The 19,869-nt window shown below is 25.5% G+C and overlaps 1 protein-coding gene and 1 pseudogene across 2 annotated transcripts; both read left to right on the top strand.

The window, feature by feature from the left end:
- The first annotated feature begins 589 nt into the window (after positions 1 to 589).
- LOC114944407 (lipase 3-like) lies at positions 590 to 9,025 on the top strand. Its single transcript, XM_029320293.2, has 8 exons — positions 590 to 767; positions 2,452 to 2,776; positions 4,853 to 5,033; positions 5,610 to 5,724; positions 6,348 to 6,591; positions 7,157 to 7,315; positions 7,446 to 7,673; positions 8,762 to 9,025. Exons 2-8 carry the CDS (start codon positions 2,573 to 2,575, stop codon positions 8,936 to 8,938), a joined length of 1,308 nt encoding a protein of 435 aa, XP_029176126.2. The 5' UTR covers positions 590 to 767; positions 2,452 to 2,572; the 3' UTR covers positions 8,939 to 9,025.
- Positions 9,026 to 10,300: 1,275 nt separating this feature from the next.
- LOC114944397 (gem-associated protein 5-like) lies at positions 10,301 to 16,569 on the top strand (annotated as a pseudogene). The gene is made up of 15 exons (XR_014926345.1): positions 10,301 to 10,623; positions 10,764 to 11,116; positions 11,316 to 11,618; positions 11,696 to 11,960; positions 12,049 to 12,274; positions 12,396 to 12,477; positions 12,550 to 12,919; positions 13,148 to 13,448; positions 13,541 to 13,744; positions 13,846 to 13,984; positions 14,064 to 14,321; positions 14,784 to 14,994; positions 15,288 to 15,506; positions 15,627 to 16,059; positions 16,220 to 16,569. The product of XR_014926345.1 is annotated as a gem-associated protein 5-like (transcript).
- Positions 16,570 to 19,869: the final 3,300 nt, after the last annotated feature.

The following is a 19,869-nucleotide window of genomic DNA, read 5'->3' as shown; positions in this document are numbered from 1 at the left end:
CAAAATTTTTACGAATCTATTTATTACTAGATCTATCTATTTATTTATTATTGATTTTTTATTGTCTATATAAAAAGAAAATAACGTCAAAATTTTATTTAGATAATTATCTATATAATTTTATTTAAATGACACCAAACCATCCCTATAAGCGGATCCCTATAATATTATTTAATATTCTAGGCGTATTCTTAGAATATTAAATATTCATTTAATCTACGAAAGATTTTTAAATTGTTTGCATATAATAAAAATTCGTTATTTTTGAATATCTATAATTATAAATATATATATATATATATATATATATATATTTATTTATTTATATATATTATATATAAATATATATATATATATTTATATGTAATATATATAAATAAATATATATATATTTACATGAGGCATAAAAAATGTTTGATCACATTATCAAACAGAATTATAACTTCGATCGAATCATCGATCAGCACCATTGTCCGTCGTTTAAACGTAAGAATGCTTGAAATTGAACTTTATACGTATACTTATTTTTTATTTAGACTCCATTACCATCCACGACTCTACTATACTATTATGTAGAATCACGCTTCAACTGACGTTTAAGCTAAGACACTTCTGCATTTCATTGACGTATACTGGTCTGCCAAGTTTTGTTATGTGATTACAGTCGCGAGATAAATCTATAGATATACAATTCATCGATCTATCACAGATACATCAGGATATCTATCACGGAAATATCGAATAATTACTGCGTAATTAATGTCGTGGTAAGTAATAAAAAATTAAATTATATACATAGATGGTCATCTAGATAAAATTTGACGTCATCTTATCTTTATATAGATTATAAAAATATGTAGAGGTATATAGATAGAGATCAATAAAAATATGTATTATTTATATTTATCTGCATTTTGCATGAAACAAATTATTATCTTTACAAAATTATTTAGAATAATGTTGAGATAACTTGATTTAGAGTCATAGCACATACAAATACTTAATTAGTAGAACTTAAGCATTAAACGATAAAAACTTATAAAAGTATGGATCTATTTTTATATATTCTTTTAAATTTTTTTATAATTGTGCTTATAAATGATCTTAAAATGATATTATTTAACTGTTATTTAGATGAATGGCCGTATAATTTTATCTTTTATCTAGATGCATTTAATACAAAATTATCTTTATTTTATCTAAGATAAATTTACATATTTTTATCTCATCTTTATCCAACTAATTTCAAAATTTTTTAAGTACAACATTGATAGAAAGAGAGAGATTGCTTAATTAACTGACTGACTGATTTAACTTAATTGCATGTAAGTCAAGCTTTGTACATAAAATTAAAAAACATTTGTAAATGAAAATTTGCATATTGCTTTCGCATTATATTAATTCGTAAATTAGAATAACTTTTTAATTATAGCTTTCTCATAGAAAAATTAAATGGTAATCAAGCAATGTGCAAGTTAGCGTCCTTTATTAGAAAGCCATAATTGAAAAGTCATCCTAATTAGCGAAGTAATATGATGAGGGAGTAATATGTGCAAATTTCCATTTGCACAATTTTTTACATAAAATATTTTTGAATAATGTCAAAATATATTTAAATATGTTTTTTAAATGTAAATTATAAAATTTTGAAATATTTGGAATAAAATATTTTTAAAAATTTATATGAAAAACTTTAAACATAAAATAAGAAAAGTAGTTTAAAGAGAAAAATACTTTTCAAAAAATTAATTTTTGTCTGTAAAATGTAAAAAATACGTTTGTTAAATTATGACTTTATAAACATTTCTGTCGAAACGTTTCTTATTAGTGTGTTGGACAATTTATTATAAAACATTAGGTATAGTGAGAAATTATGAGATTAACATGTGTTATATGACTTATTTTATCCCTTTCTAAAAGAAAACGTTTAATGAAGTATCAAAAAAAAAGAAAAAGCGAATCTTCTGGAAAACAGCTAAACTATTCATCCGAAAATCAAAGGGAAAAAACCCGAAATTGAGATTAATTGAGATTAATGAAATATTATTGTAAACCATTTATTGACATTTTAATCGCAGTGCAAATTTAAAATTGATTAACACAAAATGAGAATACAATGATTAATGTGTTTGTAAACTGTGTTTTTGTTTTTGCGGTTTTACAATGAATTAAATAACTAATATTGCAACAAATTTAATTATGAAATCGTTGGATAATGTTTTCTAGATTTTTGCTTGCAAATGCTTGGCAATAATTGAAAATGCATAATTATAATTAATGCGCTCAATAATTGCTAGCAATTTAAATTGAATACTTCACGTTTTCAAAAATATAGTTGTAGATATTTTCCCATAGAAATACATATACATTTAGCTCCAGAAAAAAAGTTCAATCTAGCCTACTTTGATTTTGTTTCTAGCCTACTTTAATTATTAGTTTTTCTGTTTGCAGGTTAATAAAAACCAATCGAAAGGATATAGTACGTTAATATAATTGCATTATTTTTAGCTTAAACTTGCATGTTTTACTCAATTTTTTAATAATATATACTTATATCTCCCGATAAAAAAACATGTCTGTTTTTTTACAATTTATTAAATCGATCTCTATAATCGACGTGATAAAATTAGTCATGTATTTGGCATTATTCTGCAATTTTTCCAATGCAATAACAGACGTAAAAACTCAGCTACATGCATTTCCCGAGAAAATATCGTGGATCAACTGGGAGCAGTCGAAAGATTTTAAATTCAATCCTGATGCCACTTTCGATACGGTAAACATACGTTTTTACTCATTAGAAACTAATAACAAAACTGAAATTTTTATTATTTTAATTGTAAAAAATTAAAAATTAAAATTTTTGTTATTTTAATTAGTTTTTTTTTTTAAATAATCAAAAATGATCTTTTCTTAATAACTTTTCTTATAAGGCAACGTATAAATCTAAACTCGCTAATTTGGATTAAGAGAAACGAAAGATTCGTTTCCAGAAACATTATCATAATATATCCGCCTCGTTATTTTCATACGTTTTGTATATTTTATTATGCCGGCATTATTCTTCTAATCATCGTTCACTTGTAATTTCAAGAAAGGCATATCGATGTCAAGAGGCTCATATTCCCGCTTAAGAAACTAATTTTTTATAAAATTCAAAAATTTTGCATATGAAAATTTTTATTGTACGTACTTGAGAAGTTGTATAACTGTTTATATAGAAACTGTTTTTATGCGGTATTTTCTTAATCGCAAAACTGGACTTAAAAAAAATTAAAAATTAACAATAAATAATAATATCAATTATGCGTTGTTTTGTGCTTTTTTCTCTTAGCGACATGTAGATTTGGATATTAAGTACTCGGGAAGTATTTACTATATGTCCCGCTTTTCTCTTTCCATGAAACATAGTTGGTCTTTCTCTTTCGCTGTATTGCTTTACACTTGTACAAAAATGAGCCTCTTCTATCTATTATAGATAGTAATATGTCCTGACATTTTTGCAACGTCATGCAAGATTGTGAATATTTTACCATTATTCACGATATTGACAGTTTGCGTCATAATTTAAGTGTTGTACGATTTTTTATCATGCGAGAGTTTATGCGTTTTTTAATACGTTTTATATTTATTGACACATTATAATAACGTCTGCTATTTTTTTCCGTTTTTCAAGTGTTTTATGACTTATTATTAGATTATATACTTTGGTATAACAATAATTTTTATTATGTCAACTATTGTTTTTCATTGAAGAAGGTTCAAAGAAGATGAAAACATTTGATACTTTTATTACATTTATATATATATATATATATATATATATATATATATATAATTTATATATATGTAATTTATATATATTATATCAGAGTTTTGACCCTTATCATGTAAAATGTAATTAAACATAACATTTAATAAGTACAATATATATATATATTGTACTTATTAAGCGAATTGCAAAATGTAATTTTAAGTCTAACATTTCGCAATTTACTTGATAAGGGCCAAAACTTTGATCGAAACGTTGTGATTTGAATTAAATAAATTATTTGTCAGTACTGTCGAGAGAATAGTGTTGATTTATTTTAATAATTTCTGGCAATTTTCAAATATATATATTTATTAACGTATACGTTAATAATTATTATTATATTTTTTATTTATTATTGCTGCACTTTTATATATCAAAATTTAATTTAAATTACATATTTCTATTAATTACATCTACATATAATAATATTAATATTTTCTTTTTTTGTTTTTTAAAGTCAATTTAGATATCCGATTCAATTGCTGGTATTATTTATTTGCTTTTAAATTATCTCTTTTTTATTTTAAAACATATGATAAATATAAAACATATATATACAATCTTTTATTATATCAATAATATTTATTTTCATCTTAAAAATTCTGTAAAAATAAACATTTTTTATAATCGTAACATAATCATTAAAATCATTTCAACTGATTCAAAAAATAAAAATAAAAAATAATTGAATTTATTATAGAATTATTTCTTAAATAATTCTATAATAAATAATTCTATCAAGTTTTTCTTACACTTTTATCAATCAAAATCTTGCTTTATTATAATCTCTAAAAATCATATGTTTAATTACAAAATTAACACCTCTATTTTTCTTTATTCTGACTTTATAACAAATAGCTTCATATTAATTAGATATTTATGCGTAATTGCAAAATTATGCATAATTATTATTAATGAATATTTAAATTGTTTGAAAAATTTGCTCTATTTATCTAAAAAATAAATAGAATACGCAGATTTTCGCATAAATTTATTTTAACTTTGCATTTTTTTTTTTTTTTTTACTGATTCTTCTAGATGGAAATGATAAAAAGAGAAGGTTATCCTGCAGAAACTCATGTTGTAACGACAGAAGATGGTTATCTCTTAGTATTACATCGTATTCCAGGTGGCAATAACTCTCTACCTGTATTATTGCAACACGGTATGTTATGCACTTCCGCCGACTGGATCATTCTTGGCAAAGGCAAAGCACTCGGTGTGTACAACTCTTTAATCAATCCTTCAAATATATCCCGAAATTATATTTTTGATATACAAATTTAAATTTCAACGGGCTAGTAAAAACTAAACAAGGTTGATACTGTATTGGTTTAAAAAATTAATTTTATTGAAACTGATTTGTTATGCACAAGGCATAAATTTTTTTGGTGTAACACCAAGTAATTAAATAAATCCCAATACGAAATTTATTTATTTTTATAAATTATTTTAATAAAAAAATACCAACAAAAATTTATTTTTATTAAAACCGACACATCAACTATTTGGCTCTTATTAACACGTAGAAATTTAGTTTCTTTTAATTAAAATCCTTCTTATTAATTTATTAAATGTATCATATCTTTAACGTTCTATATTATTTATTTACAATTATTTATTTAACTTATCAGATAATATAATGATTGAACTGCAATTCAATTCGTAATTTTAATTTATAATTATTAAAAAATATTAACAATAAATATATGAATTTATATATGTAAGAGAATATTATATGAGAAGATACAAGTTATGTAATAAATTTTGCAAACAATGTCTTTTTTCATTCTAGCTTATCTATTAGCGGATCAGGGATATGATGTTTGGTTAGGCAATTTTCGTGGTAATACCTATTCAAGGGCGCATATTTCTCTGTCTCCGTTGGAATTAAAATTTTGGGATTTTAGGTACTAACATAAAAAAAATAATAATGGTTTGAAAATGATAAATGTTGCACATTTAATTTGGCGTCAAACACAGTAGAGAGACTTATATGATATGCTTATACTTATATAGCCTATAAAGTCTAATAAATATAAATATATTTAACTTTTTAAATCACTATTGTATATAGGTACATATTTAATAATTTTAAATAACATTTATCCAGAAAGACTCTTTATACAATAAATATACATAGAGTATATTCTTTCTATATAAGTAAAGATGCAAACTGATACGAGTGTCTTTTTGTCAGACATATAAATATACTTTATTTATATATATATATATATATATATATACAATATAATATTATTTTTTAAATATATTATATTTTTTAATATAATTTATCAAATTTTAACACAAAGAATCAGCAATTATCTATATTGGCAAAAACAAAGATATTTTGAAAATAATGTATTTTATTTGGAAATTTTGCCAAAAGGAGAAGAAATTTATTTTTTAACAATAGATCAATTTATATAGTCTATCTATGTAAAATACTCTATCATACATATAAATTTCTATGTATTTATTATTTATATATATATATATTTTGTGGCAGTAAGATAATTAAATATTTCACCAGCTTTCACGAAATGGGTATCTATGATTTACCCGCGATGATTAAATTTATCACAAATATGAAATCGCAACCATTGCACACGTACGTTGGTCATTCGATGGGTACAACTAGTTTTTATGTAATGGCATCGGAGCGTCCGGAAATCGCACGAATGGTACAAAAGATGATCAATTTTGCGCCGGGAGTCTTTATTGACAAAGTAGAAAGTGCATTAAAATATATCAATCCTTTCTTGAGAGAATTTAAGGTAATATAAAATATGCAAATATAAATTAGAAAATTATTTATTATTTATAGTAATTATATATTATTAAATTAAAAATTAATTTATTATTTATTATTATTAAATTGTTTATTATTAAGTAACGTATTAATAAAATATACTGTTCAAAACAATGTCCCTTTATTGTCGAAACAAAAAATCTATGAACGTCTCTTTAATAGGTAATATCTAATGTTTTGTAATTATCAAATACGTAAAAAAATGTTGCGACAACAATGTGTTTAAAATTATAATTTAAGAAATATATTTTTTATATTTTTACGATTTAAAAAATAAAACTTTTATCTGAAGTTTAAAAATTAATAAGATAACAAAATTAATAAGATAACATTTCCAATACATTGTTACATATACATATATCTATACATTTATATATGATTAAATATATAAGCAGTTTTTTATTTCTTAAAACTTTATTTTTTCTATAAAAAAATACAAAAATTATATTTCGAATTATTTTTTAATTATCATGAATTAGAAATACATATATATGTATTATATCCCAAAAAAGAATTTATTTTCATTACAGATAATCATGCGGTTATTCTTTCACGACGAATTATTGCCGCAAAACGATTTTTTGAAATTTACTTCGAAATATATCTGCCCTCAGAATTTTATCACGCAACAGTTATGTGCCAGTATAATATTTTTGATCTGCGGAAATGATCCTGAACAATTTAATTACGTATGAATAATGATTATTCTGATCGAAATACAACACCGAGTTGAATCTTCGATCGTGGCATTTCATTATTTTAAATATAATCATGCTTTAAATTAAACTTTGTCTATATGTTTTATTATTCTCTATTCAGACTCTTCTACCTGTAATCCTTGGCGTCGATCCAGCCGGCACCTCGACTAAAACTTTTCTACATTTCAATCAGATAAACCATGCAAGCAAGTTTCGCCAATACGATTACGGTCGCGAGAAAAATCTGTTGATGTACAATTCGCCGGAACCCCCGGATTATAATCTAGCAAATACCACATTACCTATCGCATTGTTTTATGGTCTTGGAGACTTGCTAGTTAACATCGTGGTAAGTAACAAAGACCTACTTGTTTGAATAAAATATATAGCAAAAAGAGAGAGAAAACAAATTAATTTTAAAAAATTATTTTTTATTTTTTGCTGTCTGTACACAGTTGAAAAAAAATTTGTGTTAAATTTAACAGATATCACATGTCCACAAAAGTTTTTGTGTTAATTTCACAGAATATGGATATATTAAATAAAGACAAATACTGTGTTAATATTTTAACATAAAATATATGCAAAACTTCAAGTAATTTAAAATAAATTTTCTGTAAAATTGACATAGTTTTAATGTAAAAATATGTTAACTTTAGATTTTATCATCCCCACTTATATTATAAAATAAAAAATGAACATTTTATTCTGTAAATTTTTACAGATAAATCTTGTCACTAATAAAATAAAGCATATTTATTGTTTAAAATTGAAAATAGATGCACATTGTGTTATTCTTATATCTTATAATAATTTTAATAATTTATTAATTTAACGTGAAATCAGCACAAAGAGATTTAAAATGCATACCGTTACTAATCATTTCTCGCAAAAAAAAACGAAGAATCTCTACACAAAAGGATTCATGGACGAAACATCAGACATGACACATTGCGACACGTGACACATTTCTAACATTATTAATTTGATAGGATATTAATGTAACGTAATAGCGTTTAAGATATAACTTGATAATTTATGTAACACTGAAGAAGACTGCGTGCAGTCGAAACGTTTAGATAATTCTTATATGTAAGATTCGGTAAATTTACGGTTTGTCCGATTCGATTGATATTTTTTCGGTTTAACAATGCTTGTAGAATATATTAAATAACTTTCTGATTCTAACATTCTATTTAATGCTCGTTATACTGGTCTCTTTTACTATATTCATTGTTTTAATAATTTAACTTGTAATAGTTTTAATAATTTAACATTTAAGTTCAATTAACACAACAATAATATGTTAAATTAACATTTGGTGTTAAACGTATTTAACAAAAATATTTTAACCGTTTTTAACAAGGAAACACAAATTTTTCTATTGTGTAGAAATATGAAAATTTTCTGATAATTCACAAGATCACTTTTTTCAAGAATGTCAAGAGACTCTATCGCATATTACCCAACGTAATCGACTTATATGAAGTGCCATGGCGCAAATTCAATCACGTCGATTTTATATGGGCCAAGGATGCTCCAAAACTCGTGTACGAAAGAGTTATCAAGATTATGAGAAATGAGAATTTAAATAATGTTACATCTACGAAATAATGTTACGTCAATAATAGAAATAATAATTAAAGATAAATATTATTTGTATCGTACTCGCTGTTTATTGGAAAGTTATTGATAAATAAATCTACATAAAATAAAAATTATTGTCAACTTGAAAAATTTAATTTAATTTAACACGATTCATTAATACATGTTACACGCATACATTTTGTAAATTTCTTGTCTTGCATTTAATTTCCCGTGACTTTTATTTTTGATATATCTTTTTATTTTAAAATTTGAATGCAACGTAATGTAATATAGTGTAAAAACAAAATTGTCAAAAAGAACAGTGACTAATTATAATTAATTGATATACAATAATAACATTTATATAAATGTTAGATAAGATGTTAAATATAATTTAATTAGTCAAAAATACGTTTCCGTGTAAAATAAATAATAAAAATTTAATCAGAATTATAATAATAATTAGTTGTCTATCTCTAATGTTGCGTTTTACGTATATTTTTGTTTAAAGACGCTTTTGAATTTATTTTGCGACTTATTTAAGTCACGCACATATTTGTTGAATTTCATTTTGCTATTTTCTTTAGACCTTTTTTCGTTCTTTTGTGACACATGATATAAATTCAAATAATAAATACACACACGTGTCCAAATAATAAATAAATGATTCTCAAGGATATACACATATCTCGAATTTAACATATCTAAAGTCGTTTCGAACGTATGTCAAACGGATGACAGTGAACAGTGAAAGCCGACATTTGCCGTTGAATTATTAAATATTACAAGGTAATTTTTAGAATATACCCTATTTTATTCTATCCACTCTGTGTGACATTGGGTTACGGGCAACTAAGCTATTATAAATACGATTGAAAATGCATCTGCGACTCACCGATTAATCATTATTATATCAACAAGTAGACGTCGAGAACAATTTTAAAAAATTATTTATAACTTTGTTAATGTCATTATTTACTTATATTATTATATAACTATATAAATTTTTTCTGACATTATGATGCATAAAATAAATTTTGCTTCGTAAATTTATACTCTTTTTCGTAGAGATTATTCTCATTTTATCATTTATAGAACAATATATATAAACTATATTTATACGAAATGTCGTTGTAATATACATTTTATACGAATTGTTCTATATCGCTTCAAAATTTATATAAAATATATAAAATTTATTTAATAATTTTATATAAAATTATATATAATTTATCAGTATTATTTATATTTATAAAATTTACATTACAAATTTATATATAAATTTATATTGCTTCATTTTTATTATAAATATTGGATTTATATATAATTTATATAAACTTATATAAAATTTTATGGTGGAACTAATTCTATCTTTCTTATCTAAAGTAAATACAAGAAGGATGAATGACGTCGTGTCGCCACCCTCGCCAAATTGTTTTATAAACAATATCCTCGCATGTTCGAAAAAGGAAACTTTGGCATGGGGCACCAAGAATTCCATTGTTTTTGCCAGACAGAAGAAAGATCAAAGTGGTCTACAGTATTTGCTAATTAATGATGCTTTTAAGAATACAGTGAACTCATTAGCATTTTGTCCTAATGTCGATAGTTCAGACTGTCCAGAATTACTAATTTCTGGTGGTGATGAGGATAACGTCAAAATTTGGAATGTGGATACGTTAGAATTGGTCTCCGAGTTCTCGTTTAAGAATGTAAGCAAAACGTTGCAAAATAAAGCTAAAGTTTTGTACATATAGTATATACAGTATCTTATTTAACATTATAAAAGAATTAATTCGCTTATTCAAGAAATAATAAATTCTTAATTATTAATGTAACTATTTCTTTATAGAGTAAATCAATTATAGGAGTTGATTGGTCAGTCAAAGATACCAATATTGCATATGCAATAAATTCAGAGGGCTGTTTAATGTATTGTTACATATCATATCAGATGTCAAAGATAATATCTCTAGGCCAGCTAATCCCTACATGTTTGGCTTCGTGTCCCCACGACTCGAATCTTGTAGCGATAGGTACCAAAAGTGGATTAATTTATATTGTTCAAAAAGAAACAATATTATATGAATTGGATGGTCACGATAAGAAAAATATAGTCAGTTTATCGTGGTGTCCTTCGGATATGAACATCATAAATAGAAATGATAAAAGAGATTTACTTTTAGCTTCTAGCGCAGAAGACCGGTAAGATAAAATTCTCATAATATTTTCATGTGCTCCATGTCTCATGTATTAAATTAATTATATATATAAAATATCTGTACATATTATATCAAAAAAAGTAAAGGACTTATAAATATATTATTGTCTCTATCTTTATATCATTTTCTTTTTAAATATTAAAATGAGGAAGCAATTAATAGCCAAACATTCTTTACTCTAGATATGTGATTATTTGGAAAGCTGGCGGAGATGGTAAACGCGAGATTTTGATAAATATGCCAAGTTCGCCATCTTGGTATAATAAACACGAACGCATTTTAATTTGGATTGCAGTGTGTTGGGTGAAGCCTGAAATGCTTTTAATTTCCTCTCCTTGGGGTGAACTTTGGTCTTGGAACCTTTCTACAAACGAAAATAAACCTATGTATAAGCTGTTCCATACTTATCACAAGAAACCATTGTTTTCCATAGTCGCTCTATCCAAAAATGATTCAATATCCAACAATGGCAAAACAAAGTTCGAGTGAGTAAAGATTTTACGATTGTTTCGACGTGACACGTAACGTAAAATAATGAAGCTCCGTATTAATTACACTTCAGACTTACGATTTGGACTTACGCGCAAGATCGCTGCATTATATGTTGCAAAGCAAACAACAATTCTAAATCAGCGGTCCTGAATTATAAGATTCCTACGCAAGGAGCCTTTATCTACTGCATGGCAGCTTGTGACATCGATACTTCGCTTATTGCACTTGGCGTTGGAGACGAGATGTTGCGCCTGTTGAATGTTCCTGAATCTCAAAACGTAAAAGCTTTTGATATTATTATGCATAAGCTGATTGTAAAAGACAAGATAAGAGCGGTAAAATGTTTTTTCAAATTATTTTGAAAAATGAAAAATATTAAATAATATATTATGTAAATATTACTATGTGTATTTATTGTATCAGATGTCATGGTTTCCTCAAGATAAATTCACAGTGGCTTTTGGTACCGAAGAGGGTCGCGTTGGAGTATCGAACAAAATTGGAACTAATAAACCTCCTATATTATACAGGAAATATCATAGAAATGCTATTAATAAGCTTGAATGGGCTAAATTTAAAGAGGATTATTTTTTATTCTCATGTGCAGAAGGAGAATTAGTAGCGTACAAGGCATGTGCGCCAAACAACGGTAAGATATTAAAGCTCGCTATTTTATAATACTGTTTTGTTATCACAATAGTACCATTTTTTTATTATTATATATTTTTATTATTATATGTTTTTATTATTATATATTTATTATATTTCAGAACCCATGTCCATAATCAAAAAAGGATGCGTGGAATTTGCATGGAAATTCAATTTGTGCTTAGCGATTGCGTTAGAAAATGGGTATAAACCTTAGATTTATTTCAAAAAGTGATGAAATAATTGCATCAAATATATGAATATTTGTTCTTTCAGATCGATCATGTTTTACGATCAGATGCTGAGGAAACAATATGCGATACATTTGTTAACATCTATGGTGAATTGCTTGGTGTGGCATCCTGAAAGTACGGCGACAGATACATGCAAGTCGTCAGCTGCCAATTACTTGGCAGTTTCCTCATCCGATTATAATATAATAATTTTTGATATGTCAGAACTGATAAAAAACCTGGAAAGAGCGCTTACCATGGATTGTGTCGAGGAAGAAGACATTAAAGAAAAAGGCAAATGCCACAACATAGTAGCGATGTTAAACGGACACAACGATAAAGTGGTGTGTTTAGCTTGGAGTCCACACTTCAGTAAACACTTAGTTTCCGGTAGTGACGATCATGTTGCACAGGTAAAATATATAGCGTACAAATTATATGATAATTTAAATATACTCTTTCACTGTTGGATGATTAATGTGTGCTTCATTGTGCGTTATTTATTAAATTTATATAAAGGGTGTTGGCAAAAAATTCTAAATTAAATTTTAAAAATTATTTTTAATGGTACAAAATAATAGAAGTGTGCCCAGATATATATACACGATTATATAAATACATTTTTTAATATTCTTTTTTAGGTTTGGAATATTGATAAACAGGAACTGATAGGCACATATATGGGTCACAATGGATCTGTGCTATGTTGCATGTGGAATCCCTTAAAACCACAATTGATAATGACCGGCTCGTCGGACTGTATGTTACACATGTGGGATTATACTTTACCGGCACAATCACCGAAGTATCTCTTCAATATTAACGTAAAGGAGAATCTGAAACTAAAAAATTGGTCAAAAAATCAAACGAATAAACAGCAGAGTAAATCGATCATTCAAATATGCAAATCGTCAAATAGTCAATCTAATATATATAATATAAGCACAATTGCGTAGTATTTCTTAGTTTATAATTTACATATGTATATATATATATATATATATATATATATATATCAAGATTTTCAATTGCAGGATTGCAAATAGTATGGCTGAAAAATAAAAAGAAGAATTCATATTTTAATGAATATGATAAATTAATGAACGATAGAACTTAAATTTAAAATTATATCAAAAACAATATAAGATCGAAACAAGAACAATATGAAGAAGATGATAACATTACAAACATATTGCTATTCTCTAAAAAGCATCTTTTAAAACTTGTTGAACATAAAAGTAAATTGAGTTAAACAATGTTATACATATTATAGAATTTTCTATTTGTAATAAATATTTACCTACTAATTAATTACTAAATACTAAGTATATGTTTGCAGAATTAACTCAAAATAGTTCAAATACCATTACTGAGATGAATATGTGGTGTAACAATTTGGAAAACGATTTGGCGAGCGCGGCTAAAAATAAAGAATTAAATGATTTTTTAGTATCGCTCGCGTCGAGCGTTTCTATGAAGTACATACCAACATTTTTTGTATATGCAGTTAAGAAAAGATATTTGTTCAATGTTACAAATATTAATATAATTTTACAGAACGTGGAAAGAAATGTGCGAAACATATGCGTACCAATTAATAGAGGAAGGCAATGTGAAGAAAGCAGTGTCATATTTACTCTGTATACACCAAATTTACAAAGCCATAAACGCTTTTTTAAATGCTAATATGTTTAAAGAGGCTTACGTGCTTGCGAGAAGCAAATTGAATATCATTGATCCGTTTTTCGAAAAAATATTAGAATTATGGTCCAAATGGTGTCTTTCCAATGGTCAAATGGAGCAAGCTGCTCATTGGTAAAATAATTAATTTTATATAATTATTGATTATTATAAATTTTTATATATTATTTATTAAATAATATTAAATAATATTAAATAATACATACAATGTATAAAATTAACTATATATACATATATATATATATATATATATATATATATGTATAAAAGTTTATATTATTTTATGTAATAAATAAGTATATACATATATATATATATATATATATATATATATGTATATACTTTAATAAATATCTATAAATGTATATTCTATAATATAAAATGTAATATATAGAGATATAAAATTTATTTTATACATATAATGTATAACATATATTATATATATAAATATATTTAATATATAATGTATTTCGTAATTAACAATTACTTATGTAATTTGTGCGGCACATAATAATATTGTTTTACATAGCCTAAGTAATTAATAAAATTGTAAATTTAACATTGCTTATATTATAGTTATGTAGAGTTGAAACAGTACAATAAGGCGGCGAAAATTCTTGCTCATCTGAAGGACATACATTGTTTAGAGATAGCGTCTCAATTAGCGTTTCTACACGGTGATGAAGAATATGGAATATCCTTAATTGTGGACGCAATGACACGTGCTCTTATCAACTCAGACTGGTCAAAAGCGCGTTCCCTTATTGTGAATTTCCAACAAATTCAGGTAAATATATATATATATATATATACCATATATATATATATATACATACATATGTATGTATATGTAAAATTCTTTACAAATCATTAAATATCAGTTATAAACTATGAATTATAAAATATAAATTTTAAAATATGTATTATCAAATATAAATTATAAAATATAAAACGTCATCTATGTGACATCATAAGAATATAGAATCCTGTTTGACAGTTGGGTCGTTCATAATATACTATCTTATAAAATATTAATTGTAAAATATAAATTATAAAATTAAATGTTTATATCATCTGCAGTATTTGAATGTGTATATCGATGTTTACGAGACGATTACGAGCGAATATGAAGAACAAACTGAGTTTGATTCAATACGGATGTGGTTGAAGAGAAGCAACGGACTGTTACAAACTCTTCAAGTAAAATATAGTTCAGCTAATATGACTTCTTATTATAACGCTTTGTGCAAGAATAAAAATATCAATGTTAACTCAAAAAATGAAACAAAAGAAACAATGGTAAATAAAGAAACAGAAATACAAAAAATATATTCTTTTATAAATAATAATTTCAATATAACAATACTATATATATAGTGTAACAACAATACTTATAATTAATTAAAATGACATTTTCAGATGAAATTGAATGCTAGTTATGGAATCGCTAAAGCTGTAACATGTGACGCAGAAGAGACTCGATTGAAACATTTGACAACAGTATTAGCTGACATATTCAGTGAGGAAATGGCACGTAAGCGCAAAAATGCGACAGATAACAAACTTTTCATTCATATTCTCGCGATACTGGATATAAGGAAACCAACGGACGAAGGCAGCATTTATGCGAAAACCAATTATCCCGTATCGCAAAGTATACGAGCTTATTTATGCATCGGTCTTCTGGATTGCATGCTGAATTATTTGGACAAGTTGTTAGCCGAGGAAGAAATACAATTTGTGAATTTGCTATTGGATTTGCTAGACGACAGCATAAATGAAGTAGCTTTCTCTCATCAAAATCGAATTTGTAAACTTACTCAATTGGAAGAACAACTTTTGAACCCCTTTTGTTAGTTTCTTTTTTTTCAATTTTGTAATTTGTTATAAATTCATGTAGCATATGCATATTAATTGCATATAATTATTGATTTGTATATAATTACATAAAGCGTTGATTCGTAAATTTAATATTTTTCTTTTGCATATAATTTATATTTTAAATATTGCAGTAACTTCCAATGATAATGATGCCGATGAAAATGATGAGTATAAAAAAATTAAGAAAGAGATCGATAAATTAAAACTTGAAGAAAGCAAATTCAGAGAGGAACGAGTTTGCATACCGAATCCCGAAGATATTTATCATAATGCTTGTTCTCTTGCAAAAAAATACAAATTAAGTAATGCTAATTAATTCTAATTTTTACACACTTTAGAAGAGTTAGTTAAAAGCAGACGAGATACAAACTAATCTGTATTAAGAAAATCCGTGAAAAAAGTGTGAAATTATATCTGAAAAAAATAGATAAAAGTATGAAAATACAATGTAAATTAGAACAAAATATAAAGAAAAACATATAAGCTGAAAAATATATTAATTGTTTTACATTATTATAAATCATCAAATGTGTTACAAGTTTCTTATACACGATATAAATATCGAATAAAGGATCTTGATGTCCTCGAAAAAAATTTTCTTTTGAGTTATTTCTGTTGATCCTTCTGTAAATGTCAATTTTTCATCTCTCCGTCAATGTAAAAAATGAGTACACAAATGCGTGTTTCTGACATATTTAGCTGCAACGATTTCTTTATAACAGCTGTTGAACACTGAACATTCTTTCCCATATCATATTTTAGACGCCTAGACAGATCATTCGTACCTTTTCAGCAATTTCCGGACGTCTGATGCCATTATATGTATAAAAACCCGTTGCGCTCATTGAATGATCAATGTACGTGTGCAGTGATTACATTATCACGATCGTGATAAATTTAATCATTGCGGATAAATCATAGATACCCATTTCGTGAAAACTGATAAAAAATTCGATTAACATACTGCATATACATATATTATTCATTTCGTTTAATCTAACCGAATACAAATAATTACACGCGAAACAAATAAAAGTTAATAAATAAAATCTTAAAAATGGCAACGCATGCAACAATTATATCGTGACAATCAATGCATAAAAAATATATTAATTAATTAATTATGCAACGTATAAAAATTTAATATTTGATTAAACTTGCGCGAGACTACTCCACACATCCTTCACGCTGCGCGTTCCACGCGAGACTGATGCTCGTACGAGGTACCGCGAGCCCACACGAGAATCAGTTTCATGCGAGACGCGAGCCACGCAGAGTGACAGATATATGGGATAGTCTCGCGCGAGTCTAATGAAAGCGTAGATATTTAATCACAAAAGATCCCTGTAGAAAATATTACTTTTTTGTTCGCATTTTCTGTTATTGAAATATATATTTATTTCAAATAATTGATTTATATATTGAATTTTTATGCCTTGCATAATTAATTTATATATTTTTATGCATAAGTTGCATATTTTGAGATTTTATTATCAAAGAATGATATAACTTTGCTTTGCGCGTATAATTATATATAATCGCCATAAGTAATAATACGTACAATAGAAATATATATATATATACTATATATATACATATACATATATATATATATATATGTATTTTTACAAAATGTATATGATCAATGTATATACACATGCAATATTTAAAACATACTACATAAAAAATTAACTACTTGTTTGTAATAAAAAAATTAGTTTTTTTTGACAAAAGTTCTGAAAATATATTATTATAAAAATTTCTTATTGTTTAATATGTCAATACAATATATTTGCTCTTTCTCAATTCTTGTGTAAAAATTATAATAATTTTGACATATTAAGAAAATATTTTTGACAAAAAATACAGTTATATACCAGTCTATATATATATTCAATTCTTTGATTCTAATATCAAAATCGTAATCATATAATTATAGGATTCTGAGAATTTAAATATATTTATATAATAATTTCTTTTTGAAATAAAAAATATTTGCGTAAAATATTTAAAATACAATTATAAGTAAAAATATTTACTAAAAAATTGTCAGCTATATCTTCATCTATATTTATTATATTATTTAATTTGCAATTTAATAATTTACAGTACATGTTTCATGTATATATTTATAACAATTTCTCATTTTGTAATCCGAGCTATTCACATTAATCGTTTTTTTTGTTTCAGATGCTGTTAGACATTCTGGAAATACTTGTAAATATGAAGAACTGGTATAATAAAAGTTTGATTTTGCTGCGTGAAATGGACATATTATACATCGAAAAATGATCGACGCAATATAAATACTATCAGGCTTGTATAATATAAAAAACAAATAAAAATTAGAAACAAGTCAAATATAAAGAACAATATAAAAACTTGGCAATTTACCTGAATGTCCGCCACATAGTAAAGCTCAGTACTTAGCCAGAAGAAACTCGACATAGAAATAAAATAATTGAAGAAGGCTGAAAAATGAAAAAAACAAAAGCTATAATAATAAACATTTTAATCACTGAACGCGTAAAATGAAGGAACTCAAAATACAAGGAAATTATTAAAAGATGATATTATGTTTAATATATCAGTTTATTGTTATTCGCCAAACCTTGTATTCCGTTCTTATTTCTAGATACCATGCCAAATATAAAATAAATGTAAAATATTTTTCCAAAACCGGTTTAGATTCGACTTACCTGATTATTTATATAATGACTGCTTATTTGATTAGAATATAAAAATAGCGATGAGTTAGAGATTGTTAATACTGATTAAATTCTTACTCTCGACTTTTGATAAAAAAATATTTATCATAAATCTTTATAAATAAATCTTTGTAAAAAATATTTATCATAAATTCTATTTATTTTTAATAAATAATTAAAACTAATCATTACTCAAATTTAAATTATTTTAGAAAAATAGTACAACGTAAACTGAATTACTGTAAACATAAAAAATCTAGGATTTAAATTTAAATAATAGTATAATAATCTTGTGGATAATGATTTTTGAAGATTACAAAATTAATAATAAATTAATTATAATTAATTAATTATAATTAATTTAGCTACGTATAACGAGGTTTCACTTACACCATCTTTTCAGTCAATACGAAACGAAATCTATTATCGTATACAGTGTTCGAAATCTTTTAGATGCTATTCAGAATAGTGACCCTGACAATATGTATGTCAAGGTTAAGGTCAAAGTCACTGGCGGGGAGTAGGTTAAGGTGAATATTCCTTCTTAAAGATACATGTTGCAAAATTTTTAAGAGTCATTTATTTTTCATTGTCTATATAAAGAGAAAATAATGCCAATTTTATTGAGATAATTATCTATATAATTTTATTTAAATGATACCAAATCATGTAACTATACTGCACAGTATAAAATTTGCAGTTTTCTTGAAGTATCTACTCGAACGCGCGCATGACGAAGCCGAATTTTTTAAATACTCGATTTACAATATTTAGAACATGCATTTCAAAAAACGACGTCGAGCAAAAAGTTACGCCGAGATTATCAAAGCAGTTATTTAAAAAAAGGCTCCGTTCCAGAATTAGTCACGCTCAAAAGTTATATAGTTTTTTTTGCTCAGATTTTTTGCGTCACGTAACATTAATTTAGACATAATAGACTGTAATTTTTGTTTAATTTACTTCATTTACCCAAGCAAAAAGAATCATGCCGCAATAATCTTACGTCATTAAAATCATTTACTCTACGGAAAATTTTTAAATCGTCTTACGTCACTAAGATCATTTGTTAACGG

Source organism: Nylanderia fulva, unplaced genomic scaffold (assembly GCF_048542155.1).
Source record: "Nylanderia fulva isolate GAGA-0341 unplaced genomic scaffold, ASM4854215v1 Scaffold87, whole genome shotgun sequence".
Classification (NCBI taxonomy): domain Eukaryota; kingdom Metazoa; phylum Arthropoda; class Insecta; order Hymenoptera; family Formicidae; genus Nylanderia; species Nylanderia fulva.
This window is presented reverse-complemented; position numbering and strand designations above follow the sequence as displayed.